Source organism: Alexandromys fortis, unplaced genomic scaffold, assembly GCF_014885135.2.
Source record: "Alexandromys fortis isolate MF-2015 unplaced genomic scaffold, M_Fortis_MF-2015_v1.1 scaffold_2_1_26212458, whole genome shotgun sequence".
Taxonomy (NCBI): Eukaryota; Metazoa; Chordata; class Mammalia; order Rodentia; family Cricetidae; genus Alexandromys; species Alexandromys fortis.
In genome coordinates, this window is record NW_026067930.1 from 3,479,505 (window position 1) to 3,495,354 (window position 15,850).

Below are 15,850 nucleotides of genomic sequence, written 5' to 3' on the forward strand. Positions count from 1 at the left end.
ATTTGTCCTCATATACTATATTTTCACACAATGATTTTTGGCTTGCAACAGGTACATAGCTTATTTGATAGATCTTATTTAAATAAAAGAATGAAAATGAACAATAATTTGAAAAACAAAAAAAGTGGAGAAGAATCCAGAGAGAGCGACATGTGACAAGAGCATGAACACATAAGAAGATAGCAGGATTGCATGCCACCCCAGTAATAACCGCTGTCTGCTGCCACACTCTGCAGGCCTTTCCCAGCCCCACCTTTCTTGGCCTCTTTTGTCATGATATACTCCATAATGCTTTTCTCTGGGATCTTGAGCTGCATCTGATAGTATAATCTGGCTCAGCCCTGTTTACAGTTTGAGTTGAGTCAATGTAAGACCACTATGGCCAGTGCTCTCTGTGGGCTTAAGTGCTGAGGTAAGAGGCCTTCAGCTTTTACAGTGGGGAATAAGAAAGACCAGACAGCACTCTCAAGACATATTGAAAGCCAAGAAACAGAAGCAGAAATAGTGATCAAGGGCGGTTCAAGGGGTAGTTATCATATTTAGATGGCTGGAGATGGCTAAAAGACTTCGAGAGGTATAGGAGGCTGAGTCAGAGAAGATGTGTTTTTCTGCTGCTGGATATTTGGATGTAAGGAGAGGTAATTTTTAGCTACTGTTAGCCTGAAGATACTCCAGACTCATGTATGAAAAAGGTTTTGAGAACCATTTTCTTAATATACTCGCTTCAAAAATTCTTTTACATTCATTAGTGTTTGAATGTCCGTCATAGTTTGTGTATATGTGCATACACACATACATGCGTATGTATACTTGGGCATGCCACAGAATACACATGGAAATAACCATACAGCTTGTAGGATTGGCTCTCTCCTTTTACCATCAGACACCTGGCCATCAAACTCAAGTTGTCAAGTTGTAAGACTTGTTGATGTCTTAGAGTTATTGTTGTGATTAAACACCACAACCAAAAGCAACTTGGAAAGGAAAAGGTTTATTTTGCTTACTGATCCTGACAGAATCCTTTGAGAGAAGCCATGGCAGCAACTCAAATTGGGAAGGAACCTGGAAACAGAAGCTAATACTGAGGCCACGGAGGGATGCTGCTTTGCTTCCTTGTTCCTCATGGTTTGCTCAGCCTGCTTTCTTAGAGAGTCCAGTGCAGGCAGGCAACCAAAGGGCTGGGTCTTCTACACCAATCACTGATTAAGAAGATGCTTTATAGCCTTGCTTATGCCTGAAAAATGGAAACATTTTTTTCAGTTGAGATTCCCTCCTCTCAGATGACTTAGCTTGTGTCAGGTTGACATAAAACTAGCCAGCACAATACGTGTCTTTACCAACTGAAACATCTCACATGCCCTTTTATTGAAAAGGAAATTTCTTAATTTTTAAATTTAAATATTGTTTGATTTTTTTTTCAATAGCTTAATCAGGAGAGATTTTAGGCTTAGGCCAAGATCTTTCCCCATGCTACATAAATTCCTTTGAGAGCTCCAACAGACTTCCCTAGACTGGTACTGCTATAAAGCCCCTATTCACACATAGTAGCTGTAGCCAGTCCCACCTTCAGAAACAACCCCAAAAGAAATACAACCTGAGCTCCTGTTTGTTCTGGAGTTGTCCATATTGAATGTCTGGGTTTATTAATGTTAGTTTTTCCATTAATAAGGTATGTAATTTTTTTCTCAAAGTTGCTTTTTTTATTGACCTTAGACTTAAATTTCTAGAAGATTTTAGTTAACATTCCCTTTGAATGCTTAAGAGGTTATCAAATCATGAGAACTTGACTGAGCTGTGATGGTGCTAAGAACAGAGAACAGACTGCACATGCCTTGAATGCTGAGAATAACAGGCAAGGTCCCTTACATTTCAGATACTTGATTAAAATCACTACTACTCCAGTAACACCAATAAAGCTCGGGGTACTGTACCATTCTCATCATTCCTTCTCAAAGGTATCAAGGTCATGAGTGATTAATAGGCCAATAGGTTTTCAGTTAAGGAAACTAACAATGTGAATGCCTATACAGTCTGGATAGGAGGGGGCAGGTAATGGATACTGGTGAGTTCTGTGTCAAGTCAGGTTCAGTGAATTGTGTCACAGTGATGTTTATTTCTTGACTGTACAAGGGGCAGAACTGAGGAAATTCTGCCTACCAACTTAACAGCTCTATGGTAGACCTAAGTGTAAATTACAAGTCAAAACAGTCAAACCTTAATATATTTATGTATTATTCACATCAGAAATCCAGTTTTAAAACTACAAATGTTGAGAGGTCTTAAGGATCTATTCAGTTCCTAAGTGTTACAATAAGATGGCTTCCTAGAACATCATTAAGAGAGACACGAGTTAGCATCAGGCATAGTGGTTCACACCAATGTCTCGGGTACTTGGGAGGTTGAGGAAGGAAGATCTCAAGTTCAAAGCCAGCCAAGGCACATATTAAGACTGTCTCAAAACCATGCAAACAAGCAAATAATAAGTGAAAGCTGACCTCTGCTTGAGGCACTTGCCCTTGAATCCAGGCTCTATAGATTGAAGCGGCACTGTGTACACTACTGATGTGTCTTACTGAGCCTGGGGACTGCTATATGATTCTTTAATATGTCTTTAGCCTTTCATTGTTTTACAGCAATTTTTCTTTAGCCTAACATACACATTTCCATGAGAAACTCTAGTCATTCATGCGGCTAACAGCTTCTGAAGATCATCAGGTTGACTAATGAGAAATGATTTATTAGATTAATAAGGCTGAAGAGTAACAGTTCTTAGTCAAGGCCAGTATTTGGTAGGTATTCCCAGAATGACTTTTCTCTTAAAAGCACCGTAGGTTTGGAGTACAGTGCATTTTAAGTTGGGTTTTACTGACATTGCACACATTTAATTCTCTTTAGTAAAGACCTGATCCAAAGCAAGAACTAATTCTGCTCAGATGAGGGGAATTTTCTTGTTTCCCTTCTGCTTCACTTCCATCCGAATTCAAGTGTTATTAAACAAGCTAGCTGTTGACTCCTGGCTATCTTCTCTTTGCTTCTTGTCCACCTAACTAGCAAATGTTGTGTCTGTAACCACCTGAGTTGTTCTACTCCTCTCTTTTAACCATTGCCATGCATAGTGTCATCCTTCTCACCATTCTGTTGGTTGCCTACTTGGCCTGCTGTGGTGTGGCCAGATGTAGTTTTTCTGCTTCTTCTTGTCCCTCTCACCACCCCTTATGCACAAAAGCAGAATGGGCATCTAAAACAAGTCACATGTGGTCTGTGACCTTGTAACAGCCTGTTCTCTCATCTATGGTCAGTTTTCTTCCTGGTATCTTCTTTGTTCTCCTCAGCCTCTGGTTTTCATTTCAGTAACTGCACCCTTCATCATGTAACCACATCTCCTGTTGTCCTGGCTCATTTTCTGCAACACTTTCTCTGACTCCAGATCTTTGCAGTCACTTCAACAGGCTTTACCTTTGTAACCCTACTAGAGAAGGCCATGTTCTCCTGATTCCTTCACCTGCCTTAGCAGTCACAGCTCTCTCTGGGCCTCAGCTGTTCGACTTCCTCTTCACTGTCAAGATTCGGCAGATCACTTAGCCTACCTCTCTGACCTTGGTCCATCAGAATTCTAGGTTTCATTTCCTCTGTGGGCTGTGCTGGTCACTGCATACTTACTTCCAGTTCCAACAGCTTGTATGATGGATCTACTTGGACTCCTGATAGCCCCTGATATTCTTCCAGCCTTTGCCTGCCAAATTGTTCCTCCTATTTTTGCCTTGTCAGTTCAATATCAGTTCCTGCCTGTAGCATCTTACATCCCAAGATAAAATCAGAGTCTGACACCTCTGATTTCTTTTCTGCTTCTCTACCTATATAAACTGTTTCTTCTTGCCTGGGTTAGTAGGAAACCTCTTAGTATTCCCCCCCACCCTGCTGTTGGCATTCCTATCAAAAACCTACTTCAAAAAACATCACTTCTTCACTCAAGGTTACCCAAGGAAGTAGAATCAGTGTTAGCAGTATAGGAACTAAGTTCATGCCTACATTGGTTCTCTCTCCTCAAACCTCAATGTGGGGGTTACTGTTTCCTTGCCTTCTTTTTGTTTCTCATACTAAAGATCAGGAGCATGCTACCCGGGAAGCTCCATTCCCAGGTACACAGTATTCAAATGAGTAAAAGAAACAGAAGCCAGTGGTTGTCTTTGCAAGGTAAAGCACTGCAGATATTAGTTTTTCTCCTTTCTACACACATGCATATGAAACATATAAATGAGATCTCTGAAAGTGTCTGTTTTGCACATACGGATTGTTTTCTTTGTCATGTAACAGTAAAATAGGATTTCAACCTCTATAAACTAGTTCCATAAAATGTTTTATAGTCTGCATAGAATATTGGTTTCAAAAGTACATACCACAGTTTGTAAAATTATTCCATATGTTGAATTAATGGTTTTGAAGATCCTCCTTATTCTTATCTTACAAAGAATAGTGTTCTGAAATTTCACTTTTTAGATCCAAGAACAAGGGCCTTTTAAAGTTAATTGTATGTGCACATTCAAAAATGGTATTGGAACATGTGAGTGCCTATGTGAATGTTTTCCCTTTCTACTTCTGGGCCATGGTCCCCTGTGGTGCATGGTTTAATGACTCTGCCGCATGTTTGCTTTGCACACTGTTACCTTAAGCTTCTGTTGAAAGAATGGAGTCTTGTGTTGTTCAACTATACCTTTCAAACTGGACAAAGTTTGTTAATGTGGATTTTACAATAGTTAATGCTCTACTAATTATTTGGCAAGTGAGTTTTGTAGTAATGTAAATGGTATGACTATGATTGAAATTTTTTTCTTGGTTGATTTGAAACATATTTTTCTGTAACTTCATTCTTCAGGCCAAAACACTAAGAAAATTGATCCAGCAAACATTCAGGCAGTTTGCCAACCTTAATAGAGAAGAAAGCATCATGAAATTCTTTGAGATTCTCTCTCCGGTGTACAGATTTGACAAAGAATGCTTCAAGTGTGCTCTTGGGGTAAGTGTGTGGGACCTTGGAAGATGGGGACTAATTTGATTTCTTCTGCTTTTTCTTTTCCATGTTTATCTACACTTAGGATTGAAGGGAAACTAATTTGTCATAGTTCTTGACAAACAAAAATACTGTTTTGACACAAAATCATAGGGGAAAAGCAGGAAGAAAATATATTAATTAGATAATAAAGTCATCTTTTGAATAATGTTTCTGTATTCATAAGTATGTGTTTTTATTCTGGCCTTCAATTTGGTTAGCTGTTCTCCAAGGACTAGTTTGCCTGTTGAGATAATCTTCCTAGAGAAAACAATTGTTTTCCAGATTCAAAAGTGACCACAATTAGTCTTGTCCAAACTCAGTAGATCTTACTTAGGTCAATGATGTTATAAATATTTATCTTATTTGGTTAGATAGATTACCAGCAAATCATGTCCTTTCCCAACCTAAGTCTTTTTGATATATTCATGACTCTAGATCTAAAATCATTTTTTCCTTCTGGCATCCCTGTTCCCACCTGTTTGATCTTCTAAAGTCAAGTTGGATTATTTCTGTGGAACTAGCGATCGGCCCAGAAGAAGGGATCAGTTACCTGACAGACAAGGGCTGCAATGTAAGTCTGCTCCTGGAAGGACTCATGGGTTTGGTTGTGGGCTCAAAGGAGTGAGGTTAAGGACTGGACAGGGCACTCCCATGAAAGACTTCACTCTACACAGAAACCTATTCATTCTTTACATGGTCTTCTTGCTGGGGGTGGGGGGTGTTGGAGACACTTAAGTTTATTGCTTTTGGAATTCCTTAGCCTTGAAGGGAAATGAATAAGACAAATAGGGGGTGAGTGAAAACTGATGGGGCTATTCCAGCTTACCTTGTGAGGTCTTTAACTTCTAGATGTGATTTTTGTTTTAAATAACCCTTCATGAGTTAGTTCTAGAAAAATATATCATAATTTTAAATTCTGAATTCATTGTTTCCCTTGCTACCTCATTGAGGTAAAAAACTGGAGAGAGAGAAATCCTTAGTTTGTCTCAGTGCTGTGTTTCCTGTTTTGTGCTTCAGCAAATGCTGCTAAGCACCTGCTTTGTGCCATGTTCTGGCCTGGCTTGCAAAGAAGACCAAACAGACTGCAGCTCTTTGATGGCATTCATAGTCAGGAATGCATGGAGTGTATGCATGGAGTCTGTGCTGTATGATGTGTGCGAGTTGCAATGCCTAGTGTTGAGGGTGTGAGCCTGTTTGGACAGCTGGTCAGAGTTTGGTTCTGAGCTCTTCCTTGTGGGCTCACACTAGCAGGTGTGCTTTTTCACTGGTATAGGTTTCTGATCACAAGTTTGTATGTGTATTTGGTATGACTTTGCGCCTGTACTTCTTGCTGTTCGTGCCCACTCTGCTGTGCTTCTGCCCTACAGTCCTTTCTCTGTAGAAGTTTCTGTCCCCACTGTGCCCACATATAAGTGACAGTAATTGTTGTGAGCTTTTCTCCTCACTCTTGTCTATGGGATGGAAATGGATCTTAGCAAGTACATATCCTGCCTGTTGTATATCTTGCTTGTGAACCTGCCTTCCAGTCTACCTGGCACTGATGGCCACCTGGGATTGTTTCAGTCACTTAACTTTCAGATTTCTGCCCCAATATCATGTTAAAATAAGTATTCTCTATTTGTTTGCTCATTTGTTCATTCATTTTTTTGATGTCAGTAGGTAGGTACATGTACCCATATGTGTGCACACAGAGGCCAAAGGAAGACATCTTCCTCTATCATTTTTCTTCTTAATCCCTCTAGACAGGGTCTTTTACTGAACCTGAAGTTCATTGCCTAGGCTGACTGGCCTGTGTTCTCCTGGGATCATCCTGCCTTGTTCACCCCTCCTCCTTTGCAACTCTGAGGTTACAAGCATGCATGGCCATGCCAGGCCTTTTTCCATGGGTGGTAGGACTTTGAGGTCAGGTATTCATACTTATACAATAGTCTTAGCCACTGCACAGTTGCCTCAGAGCCCAGAAGTAAGTGTTCTTTTACATGTATTTTTAGAAACTACTGCTCTCTCTTTTGTGGAAGAGATTCCGAGTGAATCTTTTTTAACTTGAAAAGAACTTGACAGGTGACTTCTAAGAAAGGCTGGAAAACTTCTGTCACTGATAGTGTGGGCATGGAATTTTCCTACTTCTAGATTCCACCATTTTTATAGTTCTTGTCATTTTCCCCATTTCATTTGTTTTCATTTTGTTTTTGTTTTGGTGCTATTGTTGCTGTTTTGAGACAGGGTCATACTTTGTATCCCTGGCTGGCTTTTGACTGTGTGACCTTGGCCATTCACACTCAGTGGAAATCTTCTGCCTCTGACCACTCACATGCTGAAATCATAGGCGTAAGCTACTGCACCTGGCTTAATTTTTACATTTGAGTAAGTTGGAAGCACTTTTTGTTCTTCTGTTAATCTGATGTAAAGCAAACATCCTGGGAATGGAAACTGGCTCTTTGGGTTCACTGTTTGGACTATGCCTGTATTACCAGTGTAGATGTCTTTTTTTTTTTTTTTTTTTTTTTTTTTTTGTCTCCTCACAGATTTGAGAATCTGAAGTGTTTTCCTTTGTTCTTCCATTTTTTCCCCTCCCCAATCTCATATTTAAACATACCAATCTCAGAACTCCCACCCACTCCAGTTCCCTCTCCACTATCTTGACTGGTGTCGTGGGTTGACTTCTCAATAAATGCTATGTCACAGAAGAAAATAAAATGATCTCTCTCCCCAAGATTCAGTGCACAACACAGATTTTCACTCAAGTAGCACTGCTTCCAGTTCATTTGGAAGATAAGTAGGACACTTACCAGACTTGTAAGAAACTGTAAGAAAGAAAATTTGTGCCGTTATTGAACTTTAGGCTTGCTGAGAAAGTGTCTGCTAAGGTTTACTCACTTTCTTCAGCCATCAGCAGATTGGCTTCCCCAATTAGTCTCAATTCTAAAAACAAAATAATGTAATCCGATTTATAATTAGCCATTAGGCTCATCCCCTTATCAAATAATCTGCCTCAAAGAGGCAGCATAGGGTCATAGCCACGATTAAGTCCTGGTCTGCCATTAAGTCCCCTGTGTGTTATCAAGCCAGCCTTGGCTATATAATACCTTATCTACAAACAAACAAACAAACAAAAAAGCCCATTGGTCTTCTGATTAGATTTCATTGTGAATAGCTCCTATTATCATGTTAAAAGCATAATTCTGCCAGGAGGGCAAGATGATCCTGGGTACCAACTATTTGAAAAAGGCAACACCAGTGTTCTTAAGAGGATCTTTGCTGTATAAATCTCCCATCTTCCAAGTCTTTCAGTCTCCTGTCTCCCATTCTCTCTCTCTCTCTCTTTCCTTATTTGTTTACTTAAACTTTTTTATTGATTCTTGGTGGCTTTCACATCATGCATCCCTGTCCCACTCTTCCCATCCCCTTGCTTCCGCCCTTTACCCTTGCAACCCCCTCCCCCCCGAAAAATTTAAAAGTAACATTAAGAAACAAAACAAAACAAAAAATCTCAGTGTGGAAGTTGTAGTGTGGTCCAGTGGGTTGCACAGTATATTCTTTAGACCATACATCTTTACTTGTAAGTATTCCTTGCAGTAAGTCATTGGTCTAGTTTGAGTCCTCTGGTTTCTGCTATACCCTTGATAATGGGTCCTCACTGGGACTGTTCTTGGATATCCTGTTGTTGCCTTGTGTCATGGAGATCCTGTAATTTTGGATCTGCGGGTACAGCCCCTTAACATGCTCTAGCAGTTCATAGGTGGGTGTTGGGGTTGGCTACCTTTGGGCCTGGGTGGTAGCTGGGTTGGTCAGCCTGCCAGCTTTTCCTCATCATCACCACCTAGGCGAGCTCTCTAGCACTGCCCCAGCTAGCTCACTGCAGCAGTCAGCAGGAAGCTGGGCCAGTTCTCCTGCTCTCACATCGTCTTGTCTCTTTAAATTGTTCAATGTGTAACTTAATGCCATGACCTGAAAAGTATTTAAGTGTGATGCATAAATTTAAGGCCTACATAAGTTAATAAATTTTCCTGCTTGAGGGCAGTTTCCCTTTGGGTATTATCCAGAACCAGATATATACTATTATTAAAGAACTTTTCCTGAGTTCATATTATTTCCTGAGGCATATTATTTCTATAGTAGTAGCACTTGGGAAATGAAGGCAGGTATGAAGACTGGTAGGTCGAGGCCAGGTTGGGCACTTAGAGAGAGTTCTAGACCACCTTGACCTAGATGATGATTCCTTGTCTACAAACAAAAAACCTTTGTTCTTCTGATTAGATTTTATTGTGAGTAGCTCCTGTTCTTCCATCCTCTGCTTATAGGTCCTGTTAATAGATTATGTGAATGCATTCTTTATAGTACTTCATTGTTTTGAAAATGCAGTACTATGTTTTTAACTTGTATTTTTTCAACTATTCCAATATCTGCTTCCATCGAGAATTTTACGATGTTTTTTGAAGTGGGCATGAAGTTTATTGCAATGGTTCATTCTGTTTTCTTCATTCCTTTCTCTGGAATGAGCTTTCTCTTTCTTATGCACACATCATGAGCCTGCCAGAGATCACCATGAGTCCAAGGCAGGGAACCCTAACTGCTCTTCGGGCTGATGAGGGAGGGGGAGTTGGTTGGAGGAGGGGGAGGGAAATGGGGGGCGGTGGCGGGGAGGAGACAGAAATCTTTAATAAATAAATAAATAAATAGTAATAAAAAAAATGAAAAAGCAAAGAGCCTTTATTGTGAGCTCGGGCTTGGACTCTCCATCCTCTCTGACACAGCAGTTGAATCAGGAAGAACACTGAGCTCAGCTATGGTGAGGTTTTTAAGGGATAAAGGATGGGGGCAGGATAGGGGAATTTGGATTCAGATGGGGGTTGAACTCCTGATTGGGCATTAGTGGGCCAACAGAAGTCTTGTCAAACAGATTGGTACCGGTCGGTGTTGCTGTAAAGAAATTGGCAACCTATGTACAAGTTAGGTAAGCTATTCCTAATGTTTTGGAGCATCTAGTACCTGTCTCAATTCTTATTAATCCCCCACAGGGTACAGTTTGTATCTTCTGGTTATTATAAAGATGAGGCCTGGTACCTGTGTTGTTAGTCTGTGCCCTGTCATGGCTATACTAATATTAAGTTAGGCAACTTAATTCTTACCCCCTCATTTATCTGGGTCTCCTTAAGATGTTGCCAGTCAGGCATGCCTAAACCTGGAAGGAAGACTGTTGCATGACTGTTCACCAGAGGAAAGAGTCCCTGACTGGGAAGGCTGTCTTGAGGAGAATAGGTTTGTGGTTAGGTCCAGAAAGAATCACATAAGAACTGACTGACCCCAGGAACTGAGGTTTTCTCTATGACCTAAGCATTTTACTTTTCCTTTCCAAAGCCCACACACCTAGCGGACTTCAACCAAGTACAAACCATTCAGTATTCAAATAGTGAAGACAAAGACAGGAAAGGAATGCTGCAACTCAAAATTGCTGGTGCTCCTGAGGTAAGGGGTTCTTGCTCTTAAGAATCTGACTCAGGAGAGCAGTTGGATGGGCAGAGGTGAAGAGGGTTTGGGAGGGGTTGGAGGAGGGGGAAAATCATGACCAAAATACATTGTCTGCAAAAACTTATTTTTTTAATTTAAAAAAGTAAAACAATTGATCCATGGGGTAGTATAGAAATGACTTCTCTGGGGTAAGGATGAAGTGTTCATGTGTAATCAGACTCACAGTTTCCTCATGTATAAAGATTTTAAAAAGTGGTTAAATTTCTCCAAGATAGGAGAGGAGTAGATTTTAAAAATCAAGAATATTGGTATGAGTATAATCAGAGACCACTGTGAAGTGACAAGGAAGTCAGTTAGAATTGTGTGCACTGTGAGTGTCGCTGTTCCTGGACAGTGTTGGAAGATTCTCTAGACAGTCATTGTGATAAAAGCATTTGCAGCAGTGTGATAAAAATGGGTAGGCAGGACACAGTGGGTCACTGCTATAATCCCAGCCCTCTGGTTCCAGGCCAGCTCTCAGCATGGACCACATAGCAAGACCCCACCTCAAAACACCAATAAAGAAAAACAAAACAAAACAAAATAGGAACAAAGTAATAAATGGTAGAAGAAAGAACTGTTCAGCTTCAGCTACACAAGACTGGGCTCCAGGCAGAGCATATTGAAAAACAGTTAGAGCTGTTGTGCACGCAGCTTTGCCTGTGCCTCAACTCTCCTCACTAGGCTACTTCCCCAGTGTTCTGCCCTGTGATCCCAAGACACTGACATCTAAAGTTGACATCAAGAAATTGTTTATCAGATAACCAGGTCCTAGCATAGAATATAGAAAACTGTTGCAGGTCAGTTTCCTGCAGACCCAGTGCACTACTCGCGCTGCTCGCCAATGCCCCGTTTGTTTAGAGTAAGTGTAAGAGAACAGCCATGTGAGCCAGGACACACTTGGTTGTGAAAATAAAAACAGCTTTTCTTGTCTTCAGATAACACTTAGAAATTATCCAATACAGCCTGCCTCTGGCCAAACATGTTACAAATATAGGAAAACTGAAATTTTACCAATTTCCTCTAATGATAAAGAATTAAGATATGGTTGATAAGGTTTTATTATATATAAGTTCTAAAATAAGTTGTGCTTTAACTTGTTACCTGAATTCTTCTCATAGAGTGTGCCCAAGAAGTCAGACATTCTAAAGAAAAATAATTTTTTCTGCCTCCCCCCCCTTTTTTTTTTGTAAAAGTGATCCTCAGTTTCAGTACTTTTTTTAATCTTACATTCTCAGTGTGTCCTCCATTACACATCCCAGGAATAATGTTCTTAGAGACCAAATTTTCTTTTTTCACTTAAATCTGGCAAATGTTTCATTCCTATTCCTCTGTATTCAAGTGTATTCAGACTTGTGATGTCATAGTGCAGCTGTCCCTTTGATTACTGGGAAGAACAATAATGTCTCTTTCTTGTTCTTTCCCGTTAGCCTCTGACAGTGACGGCACCATCCCTAACCATTGCGGAGAACATGGCTGACCTGATAGATGGATACTGCCGACTGGTAAACGGAGCCACGCAGTCATTCATCATCAGACCACAGAAAGGTGAGGTTCTGTTTTCATTCCTGCTGCACTGGTAGACAAGTATACCCCAGCAGCCAGATTTTCACTGCAAATGTGAAGGCCAGATGAGTTGTAACCTAGATGCTTGTTTTTCTAGGGAGAGTAGTCCTGCTCATAGCCTGCACACTTGAAGCTGAGGAGCTGGAGTGCACTGTGACAGTGTAGGGCTCTGAGTAACCCTTAGAGTAGCTCCTGAGTTACCTTTGGTTGTTTCAGTTCTGGAGATTGTCTTCCCAGTTCTTTTTTCTTTTTCAAGTGTCCCTTGTAATTCATGTTGAAGTTTCTATCCTGGTTTTGTTGTTTTTGTTTTATTTTGTTTTTGTACATCTGAAAAACTTAGAGTAGGTGAAGAGCAAAATGAATTCTATGTCAAGATGTGAAGTCTAAGATGTAAGTGAATAAAAATGTCCTAGAAATGAGACTCTATCACCTCAGAATGAAGGAGAGTTTTGTGAGTATATAATACAAAGGATGAGGGAGGGTGTCCTGTGGATATGGATTTCTAAAGCAGTCTTTGAACACAATTCAGGTAGATGAGTGAAATGTAACTAGAGCCTGTGTGTCCTGCCATGAGCTGTGTTTATTCTGTAGAATCCAGGCTAGTTACCATACAACTCTCTGAGAGCTGCCTCAGGGCCAGGTACCCTGGAGGTGATCAGGGAAGGGAGAACAGTCTGTGACAGTGTGCTCTTGGGGGGTTCAGAAATATAAGGGGGCCAAACAGTACAGGGTTCCTGTAAGGGATGAAGCTTGAACTGGATTATAAGGGAAAAAAGTTTCTGCTATAGGCAGACCATTATTTAAGAGGACCATGACACTCATGGGAGCTAAGCATCCAGTAGGGATAGGTGGGAGAGTCTCAGCTGGCCATGTGGACGTGCTACTTCTGGTATCCTATAGTGTGATGGTTCTCCATCTGTGGGTTTCAACCATTGGAACACATACATTTCCGATGGTCTTAGGAACTAAGACACTGGTCAGTTGTAAAATTATAGTTATGAAGTAGAAATGAAAATAAATTAATGGTTAGAGGTTCCTAAGACCATTGGAAATGTGTGCTTTCTCATCTCTGAATTTTTCTGCAGCTATCCACATTGTACTTCCTTCATAGATTCAAAGTGTTTATAGGGGGCTGGAGAGATGGCTCAGTGGTTGAGAGCATTGCCTGCTCTTCCAAAGGTCCTGAGTTCAATTCCCAGCAACCACATGGTGGCTCACAACCATCTGTAAAGAGGTCTGGTGCCCTCTTCTGGCCTTCAGGCATACAGACAGAATAGTGTATACATAATAAACAAATAATAAAAAAAAAAATTAAAAAAAGTGTTTATAGTAAATCATTTTATCTAAGTAGAACGTTTGGACTTTTGGCAAGGCACCTAGTCTTTGATTTGAAGAGTTCCTTAATCCCTTAGTCATTTGAGAAAACTGTTTTATCAACTTGCCATATCTTTTTATTAGGACTGGGTATATTTTTAAACAATGTGACCCCAACACTTAGTTATGTTGTAAGTTTTGGGTGGAAATCTCTAAAGACCTAAAATAGAATCAGTGAAATGGATTGACTGTAAAGGTTTGTCACTAATCCCAGAATAAAGCTTCTTCTTTCTGGACTTACCTGCGTACTCACCTCTAAAGGATTTCACTCACGTCTCTTTCCTTTTTCTTCCCAGAAGGTGAACGGGCATTGCCATCGATACCAAAGTAAGTGCTCATTTGTGTATTTCCTTACTTGGATTTGTGTGAAACTTTAAGAAAATCATTTGGCTTTATTATCTGTTTTCTGAAAAATTTAAATTTCTACATATTATACTTGCAAGAACCCAGAAAACATATTTCCAAATGTGAGTAAATTGTAAGTTATATATAGAATGTAGATTTAATCAAGACATTTCAAAATTAGTTTAACCCTTATTTCAAGTTTAATAAGGTATCTAAAGATGGTTATGGTAAGTAGACTTAGGCATTCACTCCATGGTGTCATGTTTTAAAACATGAAAATAGGTAGCATCCTCTTTTACAGTTAGGAAAATTAAATAATTGATTTGCTGTTTATTACAAATTCTATAAGGTATGTCGATCTATAATATAATTAAAGAACTCAAATAGCAATGTAAAAAAATTACATGGTTACTTCTGAATTCTTAGCATGCTAGGAACTGGGGCCAAGGTATGAAGGCAAAATAAAAATGTAGCTATTTAGACAAGCAACTTGAACAGTAGAAGCTGTTAATTCTCAGATTCTAAAGAAACAGTGGAGATGTGAAAGCCTGGGACAAGAAGGGTTAAACCTGGACTTGTCTTTGTTCTGTCCTGTGCCTTCTTCTCTTTAGCAACATTCTCTGCCTCTCCTTGCTAAATGCATCTGATAATGTGCTTTACCTGATAGGTTGGCATCACCTATCAAAGCTATCCCTGTAGGTATTGGGGGACCCCAAGCCCACTCAAGCCCAGAATTGTATTGGAGTCAGAAAAGCATGAGTTACTACTGAAAAAAGGAAAGGGTCTAGGCAAATTCCAAGGAAGCCAAGGAAAATTTCCTAGAGTTCCACAAGACACACTGAAATCAAAGCACTAAGCAGTGACAACACATGTGAAGGCTTGTGCATGAGGACTTGGTGCTAGGGTATTTAGGGGGCTGGTCAAAGCTATACCTCTGGTTGGTTAGCTCTGGCCTATACAGTCTGGCCATCCCGTCTACTTCAGCATCTCACCAGATTGTCCTAAATAAAACTCCTTTCTAACATGGCGGCCTTCCAAAGCCTGCCTGACTTTTTTTTTTTTTTTGATTTAATAAAGTTTTATTTTTCCAAATGTACAGCTGATTGAACCTGTTCAAGCATCTTCACCAGCAGCTGGGACATCTCCACCCTTTGTGTTTCTGGTGTAAATTACTTGGGCTCTGTGCTTTGAAACCAGCTTGATAAGCCCTTTACTAAGGAGCTCCTGAAGAGCTGCCCTGGCCAAGGAACCACGAATCTTCAGTCTCTCAGAGACCACGGCTGGAGTAATAAGTTTATAGTTGGGCACTTCCTTACAGAGTTTGTCGTATGTAGCCTTGTCAAACAGGACTAGATTGTTGAGTTTGTCCCGAACTTTGCCTTTGGACCACTTCTTCTTTTTGGCCTTGCCACCGGACTTATTTACTGGGTCTTTGTCTTTTTTGGCTGACTTTCCGGCATCTTTCTTCTTCTTGTCATCCTTGGGTGGCATGATGAAGTTCAGAGAGTGGCGACGACCACTGCAGCCTCCCTAAGATGTCGGGAAAAAAAGCCTGCCTGACTTCTTGATACCTCTAGCCTTAGCTTTGCTGTTCTTCATATTCTCATCTGCTAAATTGTACTTACTCAGTTCTTCTGCCAGCTGTCCCCCCAACTCCCTTTCAGCCTTTCTCAACATTCCTCCTGCATGACAACCTTATTCCTTGCCTCAGCCCCACTCATCTTCCACCTCTCTTCTACAGCACTTTTGGAAACAGGCCTCTGACCCAGGAGGGCGTGTCATTGCATTTCCCTATAACATCTGGTCAGCTGTAGCCACACTTTAGAAAATAGCCTCCTGCCTTGTCCCCATCCCCCTGACAGTCAGCTCTCTGATAGCTACATCCTGTGGAGTCATAATTGTGAGGGTGAGCAGGAACTGGAGAAGCAGTTTTCTCTCGGCACGGGGTAATGAGCTTCGGAGTCTGCTCAGTGTCTCTCTTCAGGGCAGCAGCTTGTGCTTTCTTAG

The 15,850-nt window shown here is 40.6% G+C and overlaps 2 protein-coding genes across 5 annotated transcripts in view; one reads left to right on the forward strand and one right to left on the reverse strand.

Annotated features, from left to right (window-relative positions):
- Positions 1-15,850, forward strand: part of Ptk2 (protein tyrosine kinase 2) — a 194,201-nt gene that overhangs the window by 88,974 nt on the left and 89,377 nt on the right. For all 4 annotated transcript variants that reach the window (XM_050144978.1, XM_050144974.1, XM_050144975.1 and 1 more), the window contains 5 exons: positions 4,874-5,014; positions 5,544-5,621; positions 10,409-10,516; positions 11,989-12,106; positions 13,795-13,825. In XM_050144978.1, the coding sequence (XP_050000935.1) occupies positions 4,874-5,014; positions 5,544-5,621; positions 10,409-10,516; positions 11,989-12,106; positions 13,795-13,825 (476 nt within the window). The remainder of the gene's footprint in view (positions 1-4,873; positions 5,015-5,543; positions 5,622-10,408; positions 10,517-11,988; positions 12,107-13,794; positions 13,826-15,850) is intronic.
- LOC126503361 (40S ribosomal protein S25-like) lies at positions 14,942-15,390 on the reverse strand. Its single transcript, XM_050144981.1, has one exon. The coding sequence runs from the start codon at positions 15,332-15,334 to the stop codon at positions 14,957-14,959; it is 378 nt and encodes a 125-aa protein (XP_050000938.1). The 5' UTR covers positions 15,335-15,390; the 3' UTR covers positions 14,942-14,956.

Coding starts and splice junctions, on each gene's coding strand:
- LOC126503361 (XM_050144981.1), bottom strand. CDS start 15,334: ATGCCACCCAAGGATGACAAGAAGAAGAAAGATGCCGGAAAGTCAGCC.